Genomic DNA, 20245 nt, shown 5'->3' with positions numbered 1-20245 from the left:
TAGGAATTCATTAGTAATAGCTCTAGATGAGGTTATAGTATAATCAGAGTAGCTATCAGTTTTTAACAATTCCCTAATGAATCTAATCTAAATAATGCCCAAATATAGTCTGTTGCCATACATCAATGTAAACCAAATTACTTTAATTTAATATACATTTATTAATTATATAAATGAGATAATATTAAAGAACAAAGCTAGTGACCAATAAAGCATGTCATTCAAAGACAAATCCAAATCCAAAATTCTCAGCACATATTCCCTGGCCCTCCCAGACACTGATAAACAATTAAAGAATTCTTTTCACTCTAGTGAAGCTTGTATTTGAATTATGCAATGGCAAATCTGGAAGAGTTTTGAATGTCTTGGTTTACAGATAAAAATCCTAAAATAGTTATGTTTTATTACTTTTAGCACAAACTTACAAAGTTAACTATCGATAGTTTTAGAGCCAGAACAAAGGACCCCTGACTAGTCCATTGTTTTCCTAGCTACTGCCCTACAAATTAGTACTTAATTCTGTAGGAAGTTCCACCTTACACAGAAATCATTTTCTAAAAACTGAAGTACAAAAGAAACAATTTTATACTCAATTTGGATGGAGCACAATAGATTTATAAGTAGTTTCTTCTGATGGAATGACTTCTACTAGGACAGAAAAAGAGTAAAATAGGTTCAGGTTTAGTTCTTAGGAATGAAAAGAGAGTAGATTCAACCACTTTATTCAGAAGCAGGAACTCAGTCTGCAAACTTTGAAGCACCAATTCTGATGGCCACTTCAGAAAGCCCTATTTTACAGCTCCCTTCCATCTGCTTTTCACCTTTTGTTTTGCAACTCTTCAAATTCTCTTGTGATCCAACAACTTAATTCTTTACAGAGATTGGCCATCTCCCGTAATAAGATGCTCAGGAGAACCTTTGGCGCTCAGCTTAAGTCCTGTCTTACCAGTGGTGGACAATGTCTGTGAAACTATTTACACTCTTTTATTCATCAGATATAATTACCTAGGAATGGATTAAAACATTCTTTATTTTATTTATATAAGAGGCAATCCTGGAGTTAGAAACCCATTAGTTTGTTGAGAATACTTCTAAAATCCTACGACAGATTATTCCTGAAAAAACTTCAAATCTCTCAATCCAATATCCCCCATGAGGAAAAGGTAATCTTTACATAACACTATTTTATTACTGTCCAGGACTACATTTAGTCTCACCTAATTGAAAAAAACAATAACCATGTAAGCCATTTTACAACAGTCACTGGCTTTTGATTATGTCAGCAGGTTTGAGCTGCTGAGAACTTTATGGATCCTATGCACTTAAATACTCATTCAGATTGTTTCCTGAACTAGCTCTGTCAGAACATATTTTATACTGAGCAATATTTTATACTGAGCAATGGATAGTCTTAAATTGAATAAAACAAGAACGTATCCCAGCCACACACACATTCTCTTTTTTTTTCTGATGGAGTCTCACCCTGTCACCCAGGCTGGAGTGCAATGGCACAATCTCAGCTCACTACAACATCCACCTCCCAGGTTCAAACGATTCTCCTGCCTCAGCCTCCTGAGTAGTTGGGATTACAGGTGCCTGCCACCACGCCCAGCTAATTTTTGTATTTTTAATAGAGACGGGATTTTATCATGTTGGCCAGGCTGGTCTCAAACTCCTGACCTTGTGATCCACCCACCTCGGCCTCCCAAAGTGCTGGGATTACAGGGGTGAGCCACTGCGCCCAGCCTTTTTTTAAAAACAAAAAACAAAAAACAAAAAAAAAAAACCAACAACTTCTAAGTTCAGGGGTACTTGTGCAGGTCTGTTACATAGGTAAATTGTGTCATGGAGATTTGTTATACAGATTATTTCATCACCCAGGCATTAAGCCTAGTACCCACTCGTTATTTTTTCTAATTCTCTCCTCCCACTCATCACCCTCTGATAAGCCCCAGTGTATGCTGCTCCCCTCTGTATGTTCATGTCACATACCTTCCTTTTAAGAAACAGCTAAACCTAATGACACACCTGTTACATTAATTGAATAGGGTAGCATGTATTAACACATAAAAGAAGGAACCCTTCTGTAAATTATTGGTGTTATGTAGGTCACAGCTATCCTGACAGACTCTGATCAGTTGAGAGTAGACCAGAAAGTCGATGGGATGCAAATCATCAGACTGTCTAACTAAATGAAAGTTTCCCTGGATTGGATAAATAGGCAGGGCCTGAGGGCAATACATATTTCCTTATCCTCTCCTGCTGAATTGAAGAGACAAGAAAGAGTTTTTCCAGTGAATTCCTTTGAGTTTATGATTGCTTGAGTCAGATTCATAGTTCATTAATTTTTACTTTTTTCTTGCATTTGGGATTATAAATTTCTCAGTAAGTAGTATTTGAGTTTCATCCTATACATTATTTATCTGTGATTTTTTGCTTACATTCAGTTCTAAATATTTCTACCTTCTATTTTAATTTTTTTTCATTAACCTAGACATATTTGGCCCGGCCCAGTGGCTCACGCCTATGATCCCAGCACTTTGGGAGGCCGATGCGGGCGCATCACGAGGTCAGGAGATGGAGACCACCCTGGCTAACACAGTGAAACCCCGTCTCTACTAAAAATACAAAAAATTAGCCGGAAGTAGTGGCGGGCGCCTGTAGTCCCAGCTACTCAGGAGGCTGAGGCAGGAGAATGGAGCGAACCCGGCAGGCGGAGCTTGCAGTGAGCCGAGATCGCGCCACTGCACTCCAGCCTGGGTCACAGAGCGACACTCTGTCTCAAAAAAATAAATAAATAAAATTAAAATAAGTAAATAAAAGCCTAGACATATTTGAATTGTATTAATTTTGTTAGCATTTTGCTATCAATTTATAATTTATTGTATTATGATTGGAAAACACAGTGTGTAATATGATTTCTTTAGCATTTGTTGAAACTTCCTTTGTGGATTTATTTTTGTAATATGTTGTAACATGTATTTTGCAAATGTTCCATGTGTTCTTGCAAAGAATACACATTCTCTAATTATTGAGCATGTGGTTCTAAATATGTTCTTTAAGCTTATTTGTATTGATCAAATCTTCTCTATCTTTATTAATAGAAAATCATATTAGATTGATGGATCTGTCAATAATACCATGTGATTTTGTCCATTTTTGCTACAATATATCTGAGGCTATATTGATAGGTACACACAAATTCAGATTTTCTTTAATCTTCCTATTAAATAGTTGATTTTAACATCTACACAATGGTCCCCTTTACCCCGATAATGTTTTATTACCTTAAATTTTTATTTTTTTTAATTAGTGCTTACCTTTACTCTGAAATTCCTCCCTGCCACCCCATGTTTTAAGCAGGTGTCTGGTAAAATAACTCTACACATACACACACACTGTCCACATTTATTCTAATTACTTATATGATTGAATTTATTCCTGTCAGCTTGCTTTAGTCTTTCTACTTGCTGTCAAGAACTGTGAAGGGTCTGAGATTTTACCCTACTTGCAAACCTGTTACAGTTTCATGTATGCTGGAAGAAGATACAAGTTTCCTTGGTCAGAGACAAAGGATTTTCTCACTCACAAGAAAAGCAGTTGCCAGAGTATCATCATTTGCACCAATTCCCAGAACCCAATTTTCACAGGACATCATGAAGAGAGCCACGTGACATCTGCACATACCCTGAGCTGTGTTACAGGAGAGAAATCCTGACCTTAGGAAATCCATTTTATACTGGGCAGTAACCCTGCCTGACCTTTGCCAGAGGAAAACATTATTTATATTATACCAGACAATAAACGAACCTAGTCTTTGCTCTGAAGAGGGACATAATCTCTATCGTTCAAAGCTGTTATCTATACAAGCATTCTTGAAAATATACTTTGGAACAAATAGTGGTTTTGCTCAAAAGATGTGCAAAAAAACATGAGCGACCCAAGAGGAATTATATACCCAATACTTAACCATACTATTTTTCCTTTGATGCATTTATTTCCTGACTCTTTTAGTTAATTGAGTTTTCTATATTCCCCTTTTCCTTTAGTGTTTTGGATGATATACATTGTGTCTGTAACATTTTAATTGTTACTCAAAGTATTTCACATGTATAACTAAAACACTAAGTCAACAACAATTCCTACAATGGTCTCTACCTTCTTTATAATACAGAATCTTAGTACTTTTAACTGTAATCATACATATCTAACAGTCTTACAAGTTATGGCACACATTATTCTCATTCAAATTTCTTCTTTTATAATTCTCAAATTGGGCATTATAATAATTATTTTGTAATACATCTAATATATTTTTCATTTTTCCCTCACACCATTATTTCTTGCATCCTACTTCTTCCTTCTGGGTTTAATTTCTTTTTTGAAGTATATCATTCAGATGTTCATTCAAGAGGGGAAATAACTAAATTACCTGAACTTTTGTTTAAACTTGCCATTATTTTATTCTTGGTCTTGAATGACAGTTTTGCAAGCCTTGGGATTCTAGATTGTTAGTAAGTTCTATTAGAAGTTTAAAGATAATGTTCCACTGTGTTACACTGTTGAGGCTCCCTGTTGCTGTGCATGAGAATTTTACTGTCAATCTAGTAATTGCTTTTGGAGATAATTTTCTATTGTCTTTTATTGCTTTTAAGATTGTCTATGAGGTATCTCAAATAAAAGTCATAATGTGGATTTGTTTTTATTTATAATGTTCTGGAATTGTACTTGGTTATTTTACAATCTGTCATATTACTAACTCTTCACATGTCTTTGCTGCAATACAAGCAATTTTTAAAACTTACCTTCCAGGGTAATATTTCTCTCTTTATTTGTATTTAATATGCTGTTTAGTATCCATTTAATTATAATTTGAATAAATATATTTTGAATGTTAGAACTTTTTATTAGCCTTCATAAATGGAGCAGTTCATACTATCTTATTCTTAAGTTCTTTTTATTTCTTCCTATTTTTAAACATTTTAAATATAATCTCAGAGGATAGAGATTGAGTCTCTCTCTAGAGCAAAGAGCAGGTTTGTTTACTGTCTAGTGTAATAAAGATAGTCTTCCTCTAGGACAAAGGTCTGGCAGGCTTACTGCCCAGTGTAAAAGATCAGGTTTCTTAAGGTCAGGATTCCTCACTTATCACACAGCTCACTGTATATATAGATGTCACCTGGTACTGTTCATGTTGCCCTTTGGAAATGTGGAAATTGAAGTTCTTGTTTTCTCTGCTGAAATTCATGCTATGATCAATTGTTTTCTTCACTGGGGTAACGAGAAGATAAGCCCATCTGAAGTGGAACTTTATTTTGTGGAATCTATTGTGGGATAAGTTGTAAGGATGTCCATTTATAAAGTATTAGGATTTACTTCTGTCAGATACATCAGGGTATTAATAGGCATGGATTAACAATAATGTTAATGTCTTGGCTTGACAAACAAGAAATATATATGCAAATGTATATTTGAGTAGGTATATCCAAATCTATGCTAAATGAAAGCCCAAGACATCTATTTTCCAGGTGAAATGTTTTATTGACCTAGCCAAGATCACCTGCAGAAATCAGTTTCCTTTCATCTTGTTGCACCTATGTGCATGTTCCTAGTGCATTCCTTACACGACTGATCAGACATTTAGGGGTCTAAGTTTTTGCAGAGGCCTCAGTTTCAATTTCTTATCTCACAAAGGCACAACATCTGTAATAAAGTGGGCACAGAAAACCAACCCTCCAAGCAGAAGTAGAAACAATTCAAGTATTCATCTTTCTGCTTTTTTGCTTCCCTCTTCAGTTCAGGAACCATAGGAATTCATTTTAAATGACTTTTGAGCGTTATTAAAAATGTTTGCCTCACTTAAATTTCCAAAGAATGTATTATTAATATTTACAATTAGTAAAGATTTCTAGTATATAGAATGAAATTCAAATATAGTTTTATAACTTGGTAACAATGAAAAAATGAGCAACTTTACCTTTACCTTTCCTGTGAGAAGAAACAAAAACTACAACTCCATTTCTTTATTAGCCATCTTCCTGGAATAATTACCTTCTTCATCTTATACTTACATTAAACCACAGTAACTGGTTCTATCTAGATATCTGCATTTATTTCACTTTGACCATTGACTATACTATCGTAAAAAACTAGAAAGGATTTATTATACTGTATTATTCATAATGAATTTCATTTGGAAAAGTAACAGTGCTCTTACTATGGTGCATAAGGTGGGCCTTAAAGTATTATTTATCACAGCAAGCCATTTATTAAAATGGCATTCCTCATATTAGAATTTGTCCTAGAAGTCATTAATGTTCTCTTCCATATGAGTCACTCTTCAACTATCTCATAATAATGTAAGGCAGCACATTTTAACTTTAATAGGAAGTAACTTGAGAATGTATTGTGTCACTAAGACATTTTCTTTTAAGATTTCTTATAAAATTCTAATATAATAAACATAATAGAGATTTACCAGTGATGACTTTGTAGTTTTTGAATCTTCAAAGCTTGGCATCTTATGCAGATTGCTGAATTCCAAGGATTCTTTGATGTCTTGAGATAATTTCTCCTCAATGGGAGGTTTTTCTAAATCTATACTTAGCAAAGTATCCTTGCTTTCAAGTGATATGCAGGAATCATCAGACTTTTGATTACTTTCTAAACCTATACTTTTCTCTTTTAAATTTCCTTCAAAGGAGGTGCTTTCCCCAATTTTTTCAATGTCAGGAGAATACACATCAGGATCCACGATGTTGTCAAAATCTGTGTTTGAAGTTTCTGCTGTTAAAAACACACAGTTACAAAAGGTACATAAACAAATTTAAACAAATAATAAAACTGTTAATAAACCAAAAGTTCTGTGGTAAAAAAAAAAAAACTTTATCAATAAACACTATTTCACAAATTCCTTTACTGATGTTTTAGTGTTATAATACTTTTACTATGCTTATATTCATAAATGGTAATCATAATTCCTTATACAGCCAAATATCAATGAGCTAGACTAGTAAAAGAAGGTAATATTTTATTTTGTAATGAAATCTTAAAATTTATGCAAATTTTTATTTCAGCCTGTGGTTCAATTCTCACTTTCCCACCTCCTCCTCTCACTCAAATTTTACAACAATAATTCATGAGAAGTAACACAGAGGGAAGATTTTTTTCATTTTGCCATTTTTCCCTAGCATGCCTAGCAATAAAGAGAGGGCACAGGGAAATGTGCCAGATGAAAGAAGAGCAGCAGCTGAGGGCCCAGAAAATGTGTAGCAGGGACACCTGCCTCTAGAAAGTTACAAAATGAACAAGATTGTATTAGTCATCCACCTCATTATGTCTGCTTTAAATAAATCATTTGGTTTACATCACTGGTTTTTAACCTGGTTGCACAGTAGAAAGAATCATCTGAAGGAACTCTTTAAAATTGTCAGTGTATGGGCCTGACCCCAAACCAATTAAATCAGATCCTGAGAGTGGAACTCAGGCATTGGTCTTTTGAACTTCCCCTTGCTAAGTTGTCCAGGTAATTACAGTGTGTAGCACAGTAGCGAAACACTGATCCAGATTTTCTGAAAAATAAAAATTCTTTGAATGTTTACACCACACTGCTTTCATTTTAAATAAATGTACACCATTATCCAGATTGAATATAGCTTCTTCTGGTTATCCCTTACTCTGTTCCAAAAACAAATGTCTCTATAAGTAGACTATGTAAAATAGTAGAAACTTTGAATAAAACTGTCTCCAGTGATGTAAATGTTTTACAGCTTTACAAAGGACTTGCTTGTTGCAATCAAATGTTTATATAACTCGACAATTTCAGATAGTATTTTGAACTTCTTTCAACTTCTGCTACCTCTTTGATAGCATATATATTGGGAGAAATAAAATAATCTCTGTTTCAGAGAAACATCTTTAGAAGAAAACCTTTATAAAATCTATTCAATACAATAAAACTCCCACAATAATGTTGTTCTTCCCTCTTAAACCTGAATGGAAATTATCCAATTTAGGGGGAGAAAAAAATGCCATTTCCTATATTAAAATGTCTACAACTGAAGTAAAAGGCAGGACTTGACCACAGAGGCAGGGTCTGGGCTCCAGACCAGATTGAAGACTAGTGGAAACAGGGAAGTCAAAAGTACCTCGCTCCATAAGACATCCCCACATAGGTGCAGAAAAGGCTTTTGACAAAATTCAACATTCATTCATGTTAAAATCTCTCAATAAACTAGGTATTGAAGGAACATACTTCAAAATAATAAGAACCATATATAACAAACCCAGAGACAACATCATACTGAAAGGACAAAAGTATTCCCCCTTGAAAACTGGCACAAATGAGGATGCCATCTCTCACAACTCCTATTCAGCATAATACTGGAAGTCCTAGCAAGGGTAACCAGGAAAGAGAAAGAAATAAAGGGAATCCAAATAGTAGGAGAGGAAGTATCTCTGTTTTCAGGCTAAATGATGCTAAATCCAGAAAATCCCATAATTTGAGCCCAGAAGCTTCTTAAGCTGATAACTTTGGCAAAGTCTCAGAATACAAAATCAATGTGCAAAACTCACTAACATTCCTATACACCAATGACAGTCAAGCCAAAAGAGCTCCAATAGCTAAGGCAATCCTAAGCAAAAAGAGCAAAACTGGAGGCATCATGCTACCCAACTTCAAACTATACTGAAGAGTTACAGTAACCAAAATAGCATGGTACTGGTACAAAAACAGACACGTAGAGCAATGGAACAGAATAGAAAGCCCAGAAAATAGACCACACACCTAAAACTATTTGATCTTCAACAAACCCGAGAAAAACAAACAATGGGGAAAGGATTTTCTATTCAAAAAATGATGGTGGGATAACTGGCTAGCCATATGCTGAAGATGGAAGCTGGACCCCTTCCTTACACCATATACAAAAATTAACTCAAGATAGATTAAATACGTAAATGCAAATCCCAAAACTATGAAAACCCTGGAAGACAATCTAGGCAAAACCATTCAGGACATAGGCACAGGCAAAGATTTCATGACAAAGATGCCAAAAGCAACAGCAGCAAAGCAAAAATTGACAAATAGGATCCAACTAAACTAAAGAGTTTCTATACAGTGAAAGAAACTATCAACAGAGTAAACAGACAAACTACAGAATGGGAGAAAACTTTTGCAAACTATGAATTTAACAAAGGTCTAATAGCCAGCTTCTATAAGGAACTTAAAGAAATTTACAAGAAAAAATCAACCTCAATAAAAAGTGGGCAAAGACATGAGCAGACACTTTTGTAAAAGGGACATACATGTGGCCAACAATCCTATGAGAAAAAGCTCAACATCACTGATCATTAGAGAAATGCAAATCAAAACCACAATGAGACACCATCTCACACCAGTCAGAATGGATATTATTAAAAAGTAAAAAATAAAATAACAGATGCTGGTGAGGTTGTGGAGAGAAAGGAACACTTATACACTGTTGGTGGGAATGTAAATTAGTTCAACCATTGTGGAAGACAGTGCAGTGATTTCTCAAAGATGTAAAGAGAGAAATACCATTCAACCCAGCAATCTCATTACTGGGTATATACCCAAAGGAATATAAATCATTCTATTATAAAGATACACATACATGTATGTTCGATGCAGTACTATTTACAATAGCACAGATATGGAATCAATCCAACTGCTCATTAATGACAGACTGGATAAAGAAAATGTGGTACATATATACCATGGAATACTATGAAGAAAAACAAAATCATGTACTTTGCATGGACATGGATAGAGCTGGAGGCCATTATCCTTAGCAAACTAACAAAAGAACAGAAAACTAAGCACTAGTTTATAACTTATAAGAGGAAGCTAAATGGTGAGAATGCATGGACACTTTAGAGGGAACAACACACACTGGGGCCTATTGAAGAGTGGAGGGTGATAGGAGGGAGAGAAGCAGGAAAAATAATGGGTACAAGGCTTAATAAATGGATGATGAAATAACATCTACAACAAATCCCCGTGACACAAGTTTAACTACACAACAAACCTACACACTCTGAACTTAAATGTTAAAAAAAAAAGGCACGCCTACCAGTGACATGTCAGTTTACCACTGCTATGACAACATCTGGAAGTTACCACCTGTTTCCCCAGCAACAACCTGATGACCCAGAAGTTGCCACTCCTTTTCTAGAAATTTCCAAATAACTCATCTTTTAAACTGCATGTAATTAAAAGTGGCTAAAAATATTACTGCAAAGCCACCTCTGAGATGCTACTCTGGGTACAGTGCTTATGGGGTAAACCTGTTCCAAAAGGAACACTGCCTTTGCTGCTGCTATACACTGCTACCTTAATAAAACTTGCTGTCTAACATCACTGGCTTGCATGGTGCAAGCCGTCAGTGGATCTACCATTCTGTGGTCTAGAGGATGGTGGCCCTCTTCTCACAGCTGCACTAGGCAGTGCGCCAGTGGTTACTCTGTGTGCAGGTTCCTACCACACATTTCCCCTTTGCACTGCTCTAGTAGAGGTTCTCCATAAGTGCTCTGCCTCTGCAACAGACGTCTACCTGGACATTTAGGCATTTCTGTGCATTCTCTGATATCTAGACAGAGGTTTCCAAACCTCAAGTCTTATCTTCTGTGACTCGCAGGCCCAACACCATGTGGAAGCCACCAAGGCTTGGGGCTTGTACCCTCTGAATCCAAGGCCCAAGCTGTATCTTGGCCCGTTTTAATACTGACTGCACTTGGAGCCACTGGGACATGGGTGAACAGAGCAGTGGGGCCCTAGGCCTGGCCCATGAAACCATTTTTCCTTTCCAGGTATACAGGCCTGTAATGGGAGTGAATGCTGTGCGGATCTCAGGAATACCCTAGAGACATTTTTCCCATTGTCTTAGCAATCAATATTTGGTTCCTCTTCATTTATGCAAATTTCTGCAGCTTGTGGCTCAAATTTCTCCCCAGAGAATGGGTGTTTCTTTTCTACCACATGGTCAGGCTGCAAATTTTCCAAACTTTTGTGCTCTGCTTCCCTTTTAAACATAAGTTCCAATTTCATACCATTTTTTTGTGAATGCATACGACTATATGCTTTTTGAAACAGCCAGGTCACTTCTTGAATGTTTTTTTTTTTTTTTGCTGCTTAGAAATTTCTTCTGCCAGATGCTGTAAATCATCACTCTGAAGTTCAAATTCCACAGATGTCTAGGTGGAAGAGGGAGGCAAAATGCTGCCAGTCTCTTTGCTAAAGCATATCAAAAGTGACCGTTACTTCAGCTCCTAATAAGTTCCTTATTTCCATCCAAAACCATCTCAACCTAGACTTCATTGTCCATTATCACTATCAGCATTTCAGTCAAAGCAATTCAACAAGTCTCTAGGAAGTCCCAAGCTTTCCCACATCTTCTTTTCTTCTTTTGAGCCCTCCAAACTGTTCCAACCTCTGCCTGTTACTAAGTTCTAAAGTCAGTTCCACATTTTCAGGTATCTTTACAGCAGTACTTCACTTTCCTGTTACCAATTTTCTGTATTAGTACATTTTAAAACTGCTATAAAGAACTACCTAAGACTGGGTAGTTTATTAAGAAGAGAGGCTTAATTGACTCACAGTTCCACATGGCTGGGAGGTCGTAGGAGCCTTATAATCATGGCAGAAGGTGAAAGGGAAGCAAGGCATGTTTTACATGTTGGCAAGGGCTGAGGATCTGCCACACACTTTTAAATCATCAGAGCTCATGAGAACTCACTCACTATCATGAGAACAACATGGGGGAAATCACTCCTATGATCCAATCACCTCCCACCAGGTCCCTCCCTCGACACATGGGGATTACAATTTGAGATGAGATTTGGTTGGGAACACAGAGCCAAGCCATATCATAGATATAAATCTAAAAATTATGTACAAGATCTATATGAGGAATTCTATAAATTCTGATTAAAGAAATCAAAATTCTAAATGAATAGAGAAATATTCCATGTTCATGAATGGGAAGATTTAATATTGTCAAGGTATATTTTCCAAACTTGATCTATAGATTCATTGCAATCCCAATCAAAATTCCTGCCTTTTTATAGAGAATCAAATGACCCAGGATAGTGAACACAATATCGAAGAAGAGCTAAGTCAGAAGACTTGATACTACCTCCCATCAATATCACTATAAATCTATAACAATCAAAGACAGTGTGTGGTATTGGAATACATGTAGACAAATAGGTAAATGAAACAGAACAGAGTCCTGAGTAGACCTATATAAATATTGTCAACTGATCTTTGACATAGGAACAAAGGTAATACAACAAAGAAAATATAATCTGTTAAGCAAATGATTCTGGAACAACTAGATATCCACATGTGAAACAATACATACAGACACAGACCTTGCACCGTCACAAAAATTAACTCAAAATAGATTGCACACTTGAATATAAAAATGCAAAACTATGAATCTCTCAAAAGATAGCATAGGATAAAACATAGATGACAGTGGATATGACAATAACTTTCTAGATACAACATCAAAGAAAAAATTGATAAGCTAAACTTTATTAAAATAAAAACTTATACTCTGTGAAAAACAGTCCAGAGAATAAAAAGGCAATCCATACATTGAAAGAAAATATTTGGAAAAGATACGTGATAAAAGAGTGTTATGCAAAAGATACAAAAAACTCTTAAGCCTCAACAATAACAAAATAAACAACCCAATCAAAACATTAGCTAAAAACCTGAACAGATATTTTAACAAAGATACACAGTTGGCAAATAAGCATGTTAAAAGTTTCTCGATATCATATGTCAACAGATAATTGCAAATTTAAAAAAAGAACAATGAAATAACACTACACAATTGCTAGAATGGAAAAAATCTGAAATACTGACACCAGATGATGGTGAGGATATGGAGCAACAGTAACTTTCATTAATTGCTGGTGGGAATGTAAAATAGTACAGCCACTTTGTTAAGATAGTTTGGCAATTATTAAAACAAAACTAAACATATCTGTACCATATGATCCCATAGTTATGCTCCTTGGTATTTACCCAAATAAATTGAAAACTTAAGTCCCAATCAAAACCCATACATGAATATTTATAATAGTTTTGTTCATAATTGCTAAAGCTTGGAACAACCCAAATGTTCTTCAATAGGTGAATGGATAAATAAACTATTGTACATCCATACAATTGAATATTATTTAGCACTAAAAGAAATGAGAGATCAAGTCACAAAAAGACATGGAGAAACCTCAAATGCATATTACTAAGTTAAAGAATCCAATTATTAAAGATATGTACTGTATGATTCTAACTATATGACATTCTAAAAAGGCAAAACTATGAGGACAGTAAAAAAAACTCACTGGTTGTCAGGAGTTGGTCAGAGAGAGGGATAAACAGGTAGGGCACAGATAATTCTTAGGACAAGAAGGTATTCTGTATGATACTATAAGTGGTAAATACATATCACATTATACATTTGTCCAAACTCATAGCATGTACAATACCAAGAGTGAACTCTAATGTAAACTACGGACATTGAGTTACAATAATGTATCAAAGTAGATTCATCCATTGTAGCAAATGTACCGGTCTGGTTGCAGAAGTTGATAATGGGGGAGGCTATGTATGTGTAGGGAGCAAAGGGTATACAGGAACCCTCGGTACTTTCTGCTCAATTTTGCTGTGAACCTAAAACTGCTCTAAAAAGTAAACATTTCAAAAATGTGTCTTTAAAATAATAATTACATGGGCATTTATGTGCATCATTTTCTCACAGGCAACAGAAACACCATGCACTAGCTTGATCAAACTATACTCATCTTCAGTAAAAGATTGAAGTACTGTAAAGTCCTAAATTCCCATGTGGTTGTAGTTGATATTTGGCCATAATAATTTAGTGGTTTAGTATTTGAAAATGTCAAGACCAGCAGGATTACCACACATCTACCACTGCTTTCTATCTTCTGCTGCCCAATCAGAAAGTAATCATCAGTTTTACAACTATTTATTTCAGATATGCCCTCTGATATCTCTCAAAAATCTTATCTTCACATATGATATACTTATTAATTTTTCTTAAAATTCTAGGTAGATCAGATCTAATAGTTAAAAGGAGGCTTGAAAATTATCTAGTTCCTACATTGTTGCTTAGGAAAATGAAGCCTAAGCAAGTAAGTGACATGTTCAAGGTCAGACAGTAATTTAAAGACAAAAATGGAAACAAAATCTGACTCCTAGGCCAGGATACTTTGCTGTGACTCTCTTTAAATGATCTCACAATCTGGAAATTGAAACCACACATATGCACACATCATTCTAATCTATAGGTACCTAGGGAACTACTAGTAACAGTATCATAGATATAGAAGCACGATTATTTGTTTTGTTTTATTTTGTTTCAGACGGAGTTTTGCTCTTCTCGCCTAGGCTGGAGTGCAGTGACGTGATCTTGGCTCACTGCAATCTCTGCCTCCTGGGCTCAAGTGATTCTCCTGCCTCAGCCTTTTGAGTAGCTGAGATTACAGTCACCTGCCACCATGCCCAGCTAATTTTTTTTTTTTTTTTTTTTTTTTTTTTTTTTTAAGTAGAGATGGGGTTTTGCCATGTTGGCCAGGCTGGTCTCGAACTCCTGACTTCAGGTGATCCACCTGCCTCAGCCTCCCAAAATGTTGAGATTACAGGCGTGAGTCACCATACCCAGCTAGTGATTTCTTTTATTTTCATTTATCTCTTGTGAAACTTTATATCAGATCTGAATATTTTTGGAAAAAAAAAAATATATATATATATATATACACACACACACACACACACACTTTTTTTTTTTTTGAGAAGGAGTCTCCCTCTGTTGCCCAGGCTGGAGTGCAGTGGCACAATCTCAGCTCACTGCAAGCTGTGCCTCCCTGGGTTCACGCCACTCTCCTGCCTCAGCCTCCCGAGTAGCCAGGACTACAGGCGTCCGCCACCACACCTGGCTAATTTTTTATATTTTTAGTAGAGATGGGGTTTCACCGTGTTAGCCAGGATGGTCTCGATCTCCTGACCTCGTGATCCACCTGCCTCGGCCTCCCAAAGTGCTGGGATTACAGGCATAAGCCACCGCGCCCAGCCCATTTTTGGAAAATATTTAGTGCAAGTGAGGGCAAGAGGGTGCCAGTCAGACTTTTGTCACTAAAATGCCTTCTATGTAATCTTTTAAATGCTAGCTGAGTCTATAATAACTTTTAGAGTACCCTATACTGGCTGATTTTTCTTACACATACAAACACTGTTGTCCATTGACTAAATTGCATATTTACTAGAAAATTATATTTTCAACCAATTTTCATTTTAGTACTGAGCTTTTTTTGGTTTCAAAATGAGCAGCATACCAAAGCTTTTATAGACTGCAATAGTAAATTACCAACACGCACTGTTAATAACATTTAGCAACAAGAAAAATGTTACCTTTTGAATTATCTTTGTAATAAGTAGAGCTGTTTCTCAGACAAAGATTTAAGAAGTCTCTCTTTCCCTTATGGAAAACATGATGTTGATGGATGTCATTTTCATATAGAAAGCTATTCTTCTGATAATCATGAAAAGCACAACTTTCACATGTAGGGACAAACAAAATAATAGAATTGAAAAAATGTTTCAAAAAGAAAATTTTTAAAGTCCCAGGTCATTAAAACAAATATAGTAAAACCTTAATAGAACAGGGTTATTTACATTAATTTAATATTTATTTTAACCTTACTGTGAATACATTCTCAACTGTAAGTAACTAATAACATTATGGATTTAAGAGGGATAGGCAACTGGACCAAATCTGATTTAACTGCAAAATTTCAGTTGAAAGTTTGTTTTCCAAAATATCTCGAAATAAGTTTGATTTCTTACATTTTCTTCTAAAAAGGGAGTGTTATCTTTCAAGCTCATTAAAATGTGATGAAATCAAGGCTTTACTACTAGATAAACATATTATTTGTTCATCAATGAGATATGAGTTTAAAAGCAGCATGTGATATTTAGGTTTCAAATTTGAATAATGATTACTATCTATATGCATAGTTACAATTTAAATAACATTCCTTATGAACTGAATAATATATTTAATAATACCTAATATGTATATAAGCTCTACAGAATAGCATCATAAAACTTATGGATTATACTCAACCAAAAAGGCCCTCTTGTGTCACTCATGATCCCCAGGAAAGAGATAAAATTAATGTAGTTCTATGGGCACCTCCAAACCAAAGCTATAAAACTACTGCCAAACCATGATGAGTAACTTTCTCTGCCTTCTCTAACACCTTACACAGGAGTCAAAGCAAAACATGTGATAAGATATATGAAAGAATCAAATTAGAGAACAGAAATGCCATTCATTTCCTTGGAGATTGAGTGGTGGATATAAACCTCTTATCTGCTGAACAGAAAGTTTTCTCCTGCAAAAACTCTACTTCCAAAAGCACATTTGCTGCTGGATCGCTGGTTCTGTGTGTCTAAACACTGGCTTTTTCTGTTCAGGGGAATCACTCAGGCCCATAGTTATTGCAACATACTGACAGGGGCCTAAGCTGGTCTGAATAAAGAATCAGTAGAGGGGTTCCTTGACAGGAATTTCATTCCACCGTTTACAAATCCTACAGTTTCAACAACAAAAAAGGACTGTTCTAATATCTCTAACAGATACAGTTAGATACTATTTTTCATTTGGAAATGAGAAAATTATCCAACACAATTACAAAGTGAACCATTACACTTCATTTACTTAATTCTACATTAAAATCTACCTACAAAGTAATTTATAGTACAGGAGCTCTTTTAGTCTCTCAGCCTAATCATTTAGAAAACATTTTATTTAGGGTTCATAGAAAACTGAAGAAAAACCAGAGTATCTTTGGAGAAAAGAACAAAGCTCATATGAAATATATCAAAGTTAATCAACCATTTCAGAGGATAACAACCCTTAAGTTCAGAAGAATTCATTTAACAATCCAAATATTAAGTAAGAGTACAAATGTATCACTTAGACAGTTTTCTAATTGCTGAATGTTATTAAATATTAGCAATATTGTACACAAATTTAAGCATGGGTTAAGTAAAATATACTCTAACATTAATGTCACATGTTTTTTGACACCACAAATTTCACATTTAAAAAGACAGTTGATTTTGTGTGTGTGTCAGGAAGGGGCTCAATATGCACACAAAGTTAATTAGAAAGACTTTACCTTGGTTGATTGTCTGCATCAGCTAATTCAACTTTGTAAGGCACAATATTTTCTGGTTCTTCAAATTCCTCTTCATAAGTCTTATTAAATTAATGTTATATAATATTAGTAAGTTCACAAAAATTTATTACACATTAACCAACTTACTTATGGGTGATATTGAGAGTACGTTTTTCCAACAAATGATGTTATGAGAGCTCTAATTATATTTTATAACACATAAGTTCCAGGAGAACTAAACAAATTCAACTAACATTTGGTTGATATGTCAATTACTTTATCACTATTGTAATACCCCAACCCAACAATAATAACTTCTATTTAAATATGTAACTATTATCTGCCAAGTGGATTAGTGACTAGGAGGTTTTCAGTTCTCTGACTGGCTCATCATAAACTTACTCTGTGTATCAACAATGTAATGAATGGCATGCCCACATGTATGTAGTGTGTGTGTTTTTGTCCAGTCTCTCAAATTTATCCAGAGGAGAAATAAAAATGTTGCTAGCCAAAAAACACAAAGAACAAAAATAGCAGCAGCTTTCAACCTAAGAAAGGAAGAAAGCAGTATTTAAAAGAGGTAAGTTCTCCGTTCTAGTCATTTTCTGTAACAACCACAGTAAGAGAAATATCTAGGACAAGTGGCACATTCAACTACTATATTACTAGAAAGTCAGAAATGCACTGAGTGTATCATACCCTAAACCTTCAGTCCAGAGCTCTAACTCTGACTGGGTCTAGCTCTAGTTGATTCTATTGGTGTCTTCTATATGTATGGTCAAGTCATGTTCAAGTTATTTTACTGAACTTCTTAAGTCTTAAACACTATTTCTACCTTTAAACAGAAAATAATATTAAATGACATTCAAGAAACTAAATTTACACTTAAATTTTAATAGGTACCATGTAATGAGACTGATATTTGTTTAAAAAACCTGATAACATATAGAACTAAACAAAATATCACACTACATTTATATGAGTTAAAATAGTGTAATGTCTTCTTAACTCCCATACTACATTCATTCAAAAAAAGTGACACCACCAGTTTAGCTCACAAATTTACTCTTTACATTCAGAATAATATTGTTTTATTCTCATAAGCACATTTGAACTCAAACACCTGTAAATTTCCTATTAAGCTATATTAGTTATTTGAGAAATCTTATTGAAAATAATATGCAGATGTAACTATACATTATGAATTCCCTGCTAAAAAGCATGAATGGTCATTATGCACTTATGCACTTACATCATCCAGTTCGACTATTTTTAGAGATGGTTCAGGTCTCTCTATGTTTAATGTTTCTACTGGAAATAAAAGAGCTGTGTGTTGTACTTCGGTCTCCTCACCTAGGAAATAAGATTCACAAATAATATCATCAAAGAATATATCTTACTTTACAATTTCTTCAAATAAGATAGCCACCAAAAAAGAAGAGTGTTCTCATGTATATCTACACAAAAATACAGATACTGCCAATTTTCCCAGTTCAAGTGAAATACACATTTATTAGCATTCCATTTTAAATGAAACCATCTAAATCAAGGCAAAGTATATCCAGGGAAAGGGAAAGAAGTGAGTCTACATGATTTTAATCTAAAGATAAAAGATTACATGGTACAACTGAGAATAATATATTAAAGAAAACCAAAAGCAGATTCTGATTAATGCTTATTGTATATAATTTGAAATAATACATATTAAAAATATCTAATCAAGTATGAACTAACCATCACTATCTTCATCATTTTCATTTTGAAAACACTGTACATCACCAGTGGTTTCACATGGATGTGGGAATGTATCTGGTAGCAGATTAAAATGTTGCTCTTGTGGAGTTCTACAAAATAAGAAAGAAGCAATTAAGAGACTGAAATATATTACCTGAAACTTTCCCAGACAAGCTCTTGATTTATTTATCAAATGTGTGAGTATACAAAATTAATGATGAAACCATAGCTGTACCTTTAATTCAAAGATAAGTACAGTTGTATAACAGAATCTTAATGTACTAGAAAAACCTGTGTAAATCAACTTGACATCACAGAAGATTTTTAAATTGCATATCCTACTGAGTTTTGTTTAAGCTAAAAATCAAAGTTATGCTACAAGTCAGTGTTCTCTCAAAAACCACATGGAGTCCATTAAAAACACCATGCTACTTAAAAACCTAATTTATAAATATGAGTTTTAGTTCACAGTCTTGGCATTGTGTTGATGAGTTCTAAGGGAACCTGAAGGCATTTGTCTAAACTTCCATCATAACAGCAGGGTGATAACATAGGCTCTCACAATAAAAATGTAAGGTGTTCAGGCTGTGTTATCTATTACTTAATTAACAGTGAAGACTGATGCAGCCCATTTCATATGGAAGGCAATGAAGCCCAGGAATTCACAGAGGTCAAGAGTGTGTATGTGGTTTCATAGTATATAACCACATTACTGGAGAGAAGGGTCACTTTTTAGCCACGAATATGAGTAGTTGAACAGCCCTTCCATACCATGCAAACTCATGAAGTCCTCATGTAAAAAGCAGAGCCTTCTTAATGATATTTGTAGTTAATATGGGATACAAAATGTTAAATATACCAGGCTCCATTCTAACAAATTTTGGTACATTAAATTTTATTAGATATTAAATAGGCACTAGTATAATCTTAATTTTATGGAGGATGAAACGGAGACACAAAGTGGTGTACCAACTTGTTGAGTCATTAAGGTAGTGAATGCAGAAGAGGAATTTGAACTCAAGTAATCTGCTTCCCAAAGACCATGTTCTTAACCACGTACTTCCTTTATAATGCCTCTTCTGCAACTTTAAAGGCATTAAAATTTTGATAATCTTCTGGTAGTCTGTGGTTATCTGTGTTTTCCCAATATATGTAATGTATATATAAGATGACTTTTGGGAGCAAGCCCCCCAAACTGGCCATAAACGAAATCTCTGCAGCACTATGACATGTTCTTAATGGCCCTAACGCCCAAGTTGGAAGGTTGTGGGTTTAC

At 34.9% G+C, this 20245-nt stretch overlaps 1 protein-coding gene across 2 annotated transcripts in view; it reads right to left on the bottom strand.

The window, feature by feature from the left end:
• Positions 1 to 20245, bottom strand: part of ZBBX (zinc finger B-box domain containing) — a 130132-nt gene that overhangs the window by 54811 nt on the left and 55076 nt on the right. For both annotated transcript variants that reach the window (XM_007972191.3, XM_007972198.3), the window contains exons 10-14: positions 18970 to 19079; positions 18488 to 18588; positions 17236 to 17315; positions 15461 to 15603; positions 6479 to 6786 (exon numbers count right to left, since the gene is read on the bottom strand). In XM_007972191.3, the coding sequence (XP_007970382.3) occupies positions 6479 to 6786; positions 15461 to 15603; positions 17236 to 17315; positions 18488 to 18588; positions 18970 to 19079 (742 nt within the window). The remainder of the gene's footprint in view (positions 1 to 6478; positions 6787 to 15460; positions 15604 to 17235; positions 17316 to 18487; positions 18589 to 18969; positions 19080 to 20245) is intronic.

Source organism: Chlorocebus sabaeus, chromosome 15, assembly GCF_047675955.1.
Source record: "Chlorocebus sabaeus isolate Y175 chromosome 15, mChlSab1.0.hap1, whole genome shotgun sequence".
Classification (NCBI taxonomy): domain Eukaryota; kingdom Metazoa; phylum Chordata; class Mammalia; order Primates; family Cercopithecidae; genus Chlorocebus; species Chlorocebus sabaeus.
The sequence above is the reverse complement of the archived record's forward strand: the minus strand, read 5'-3'. Positions and strand labels throughout refer to the sequence as shown.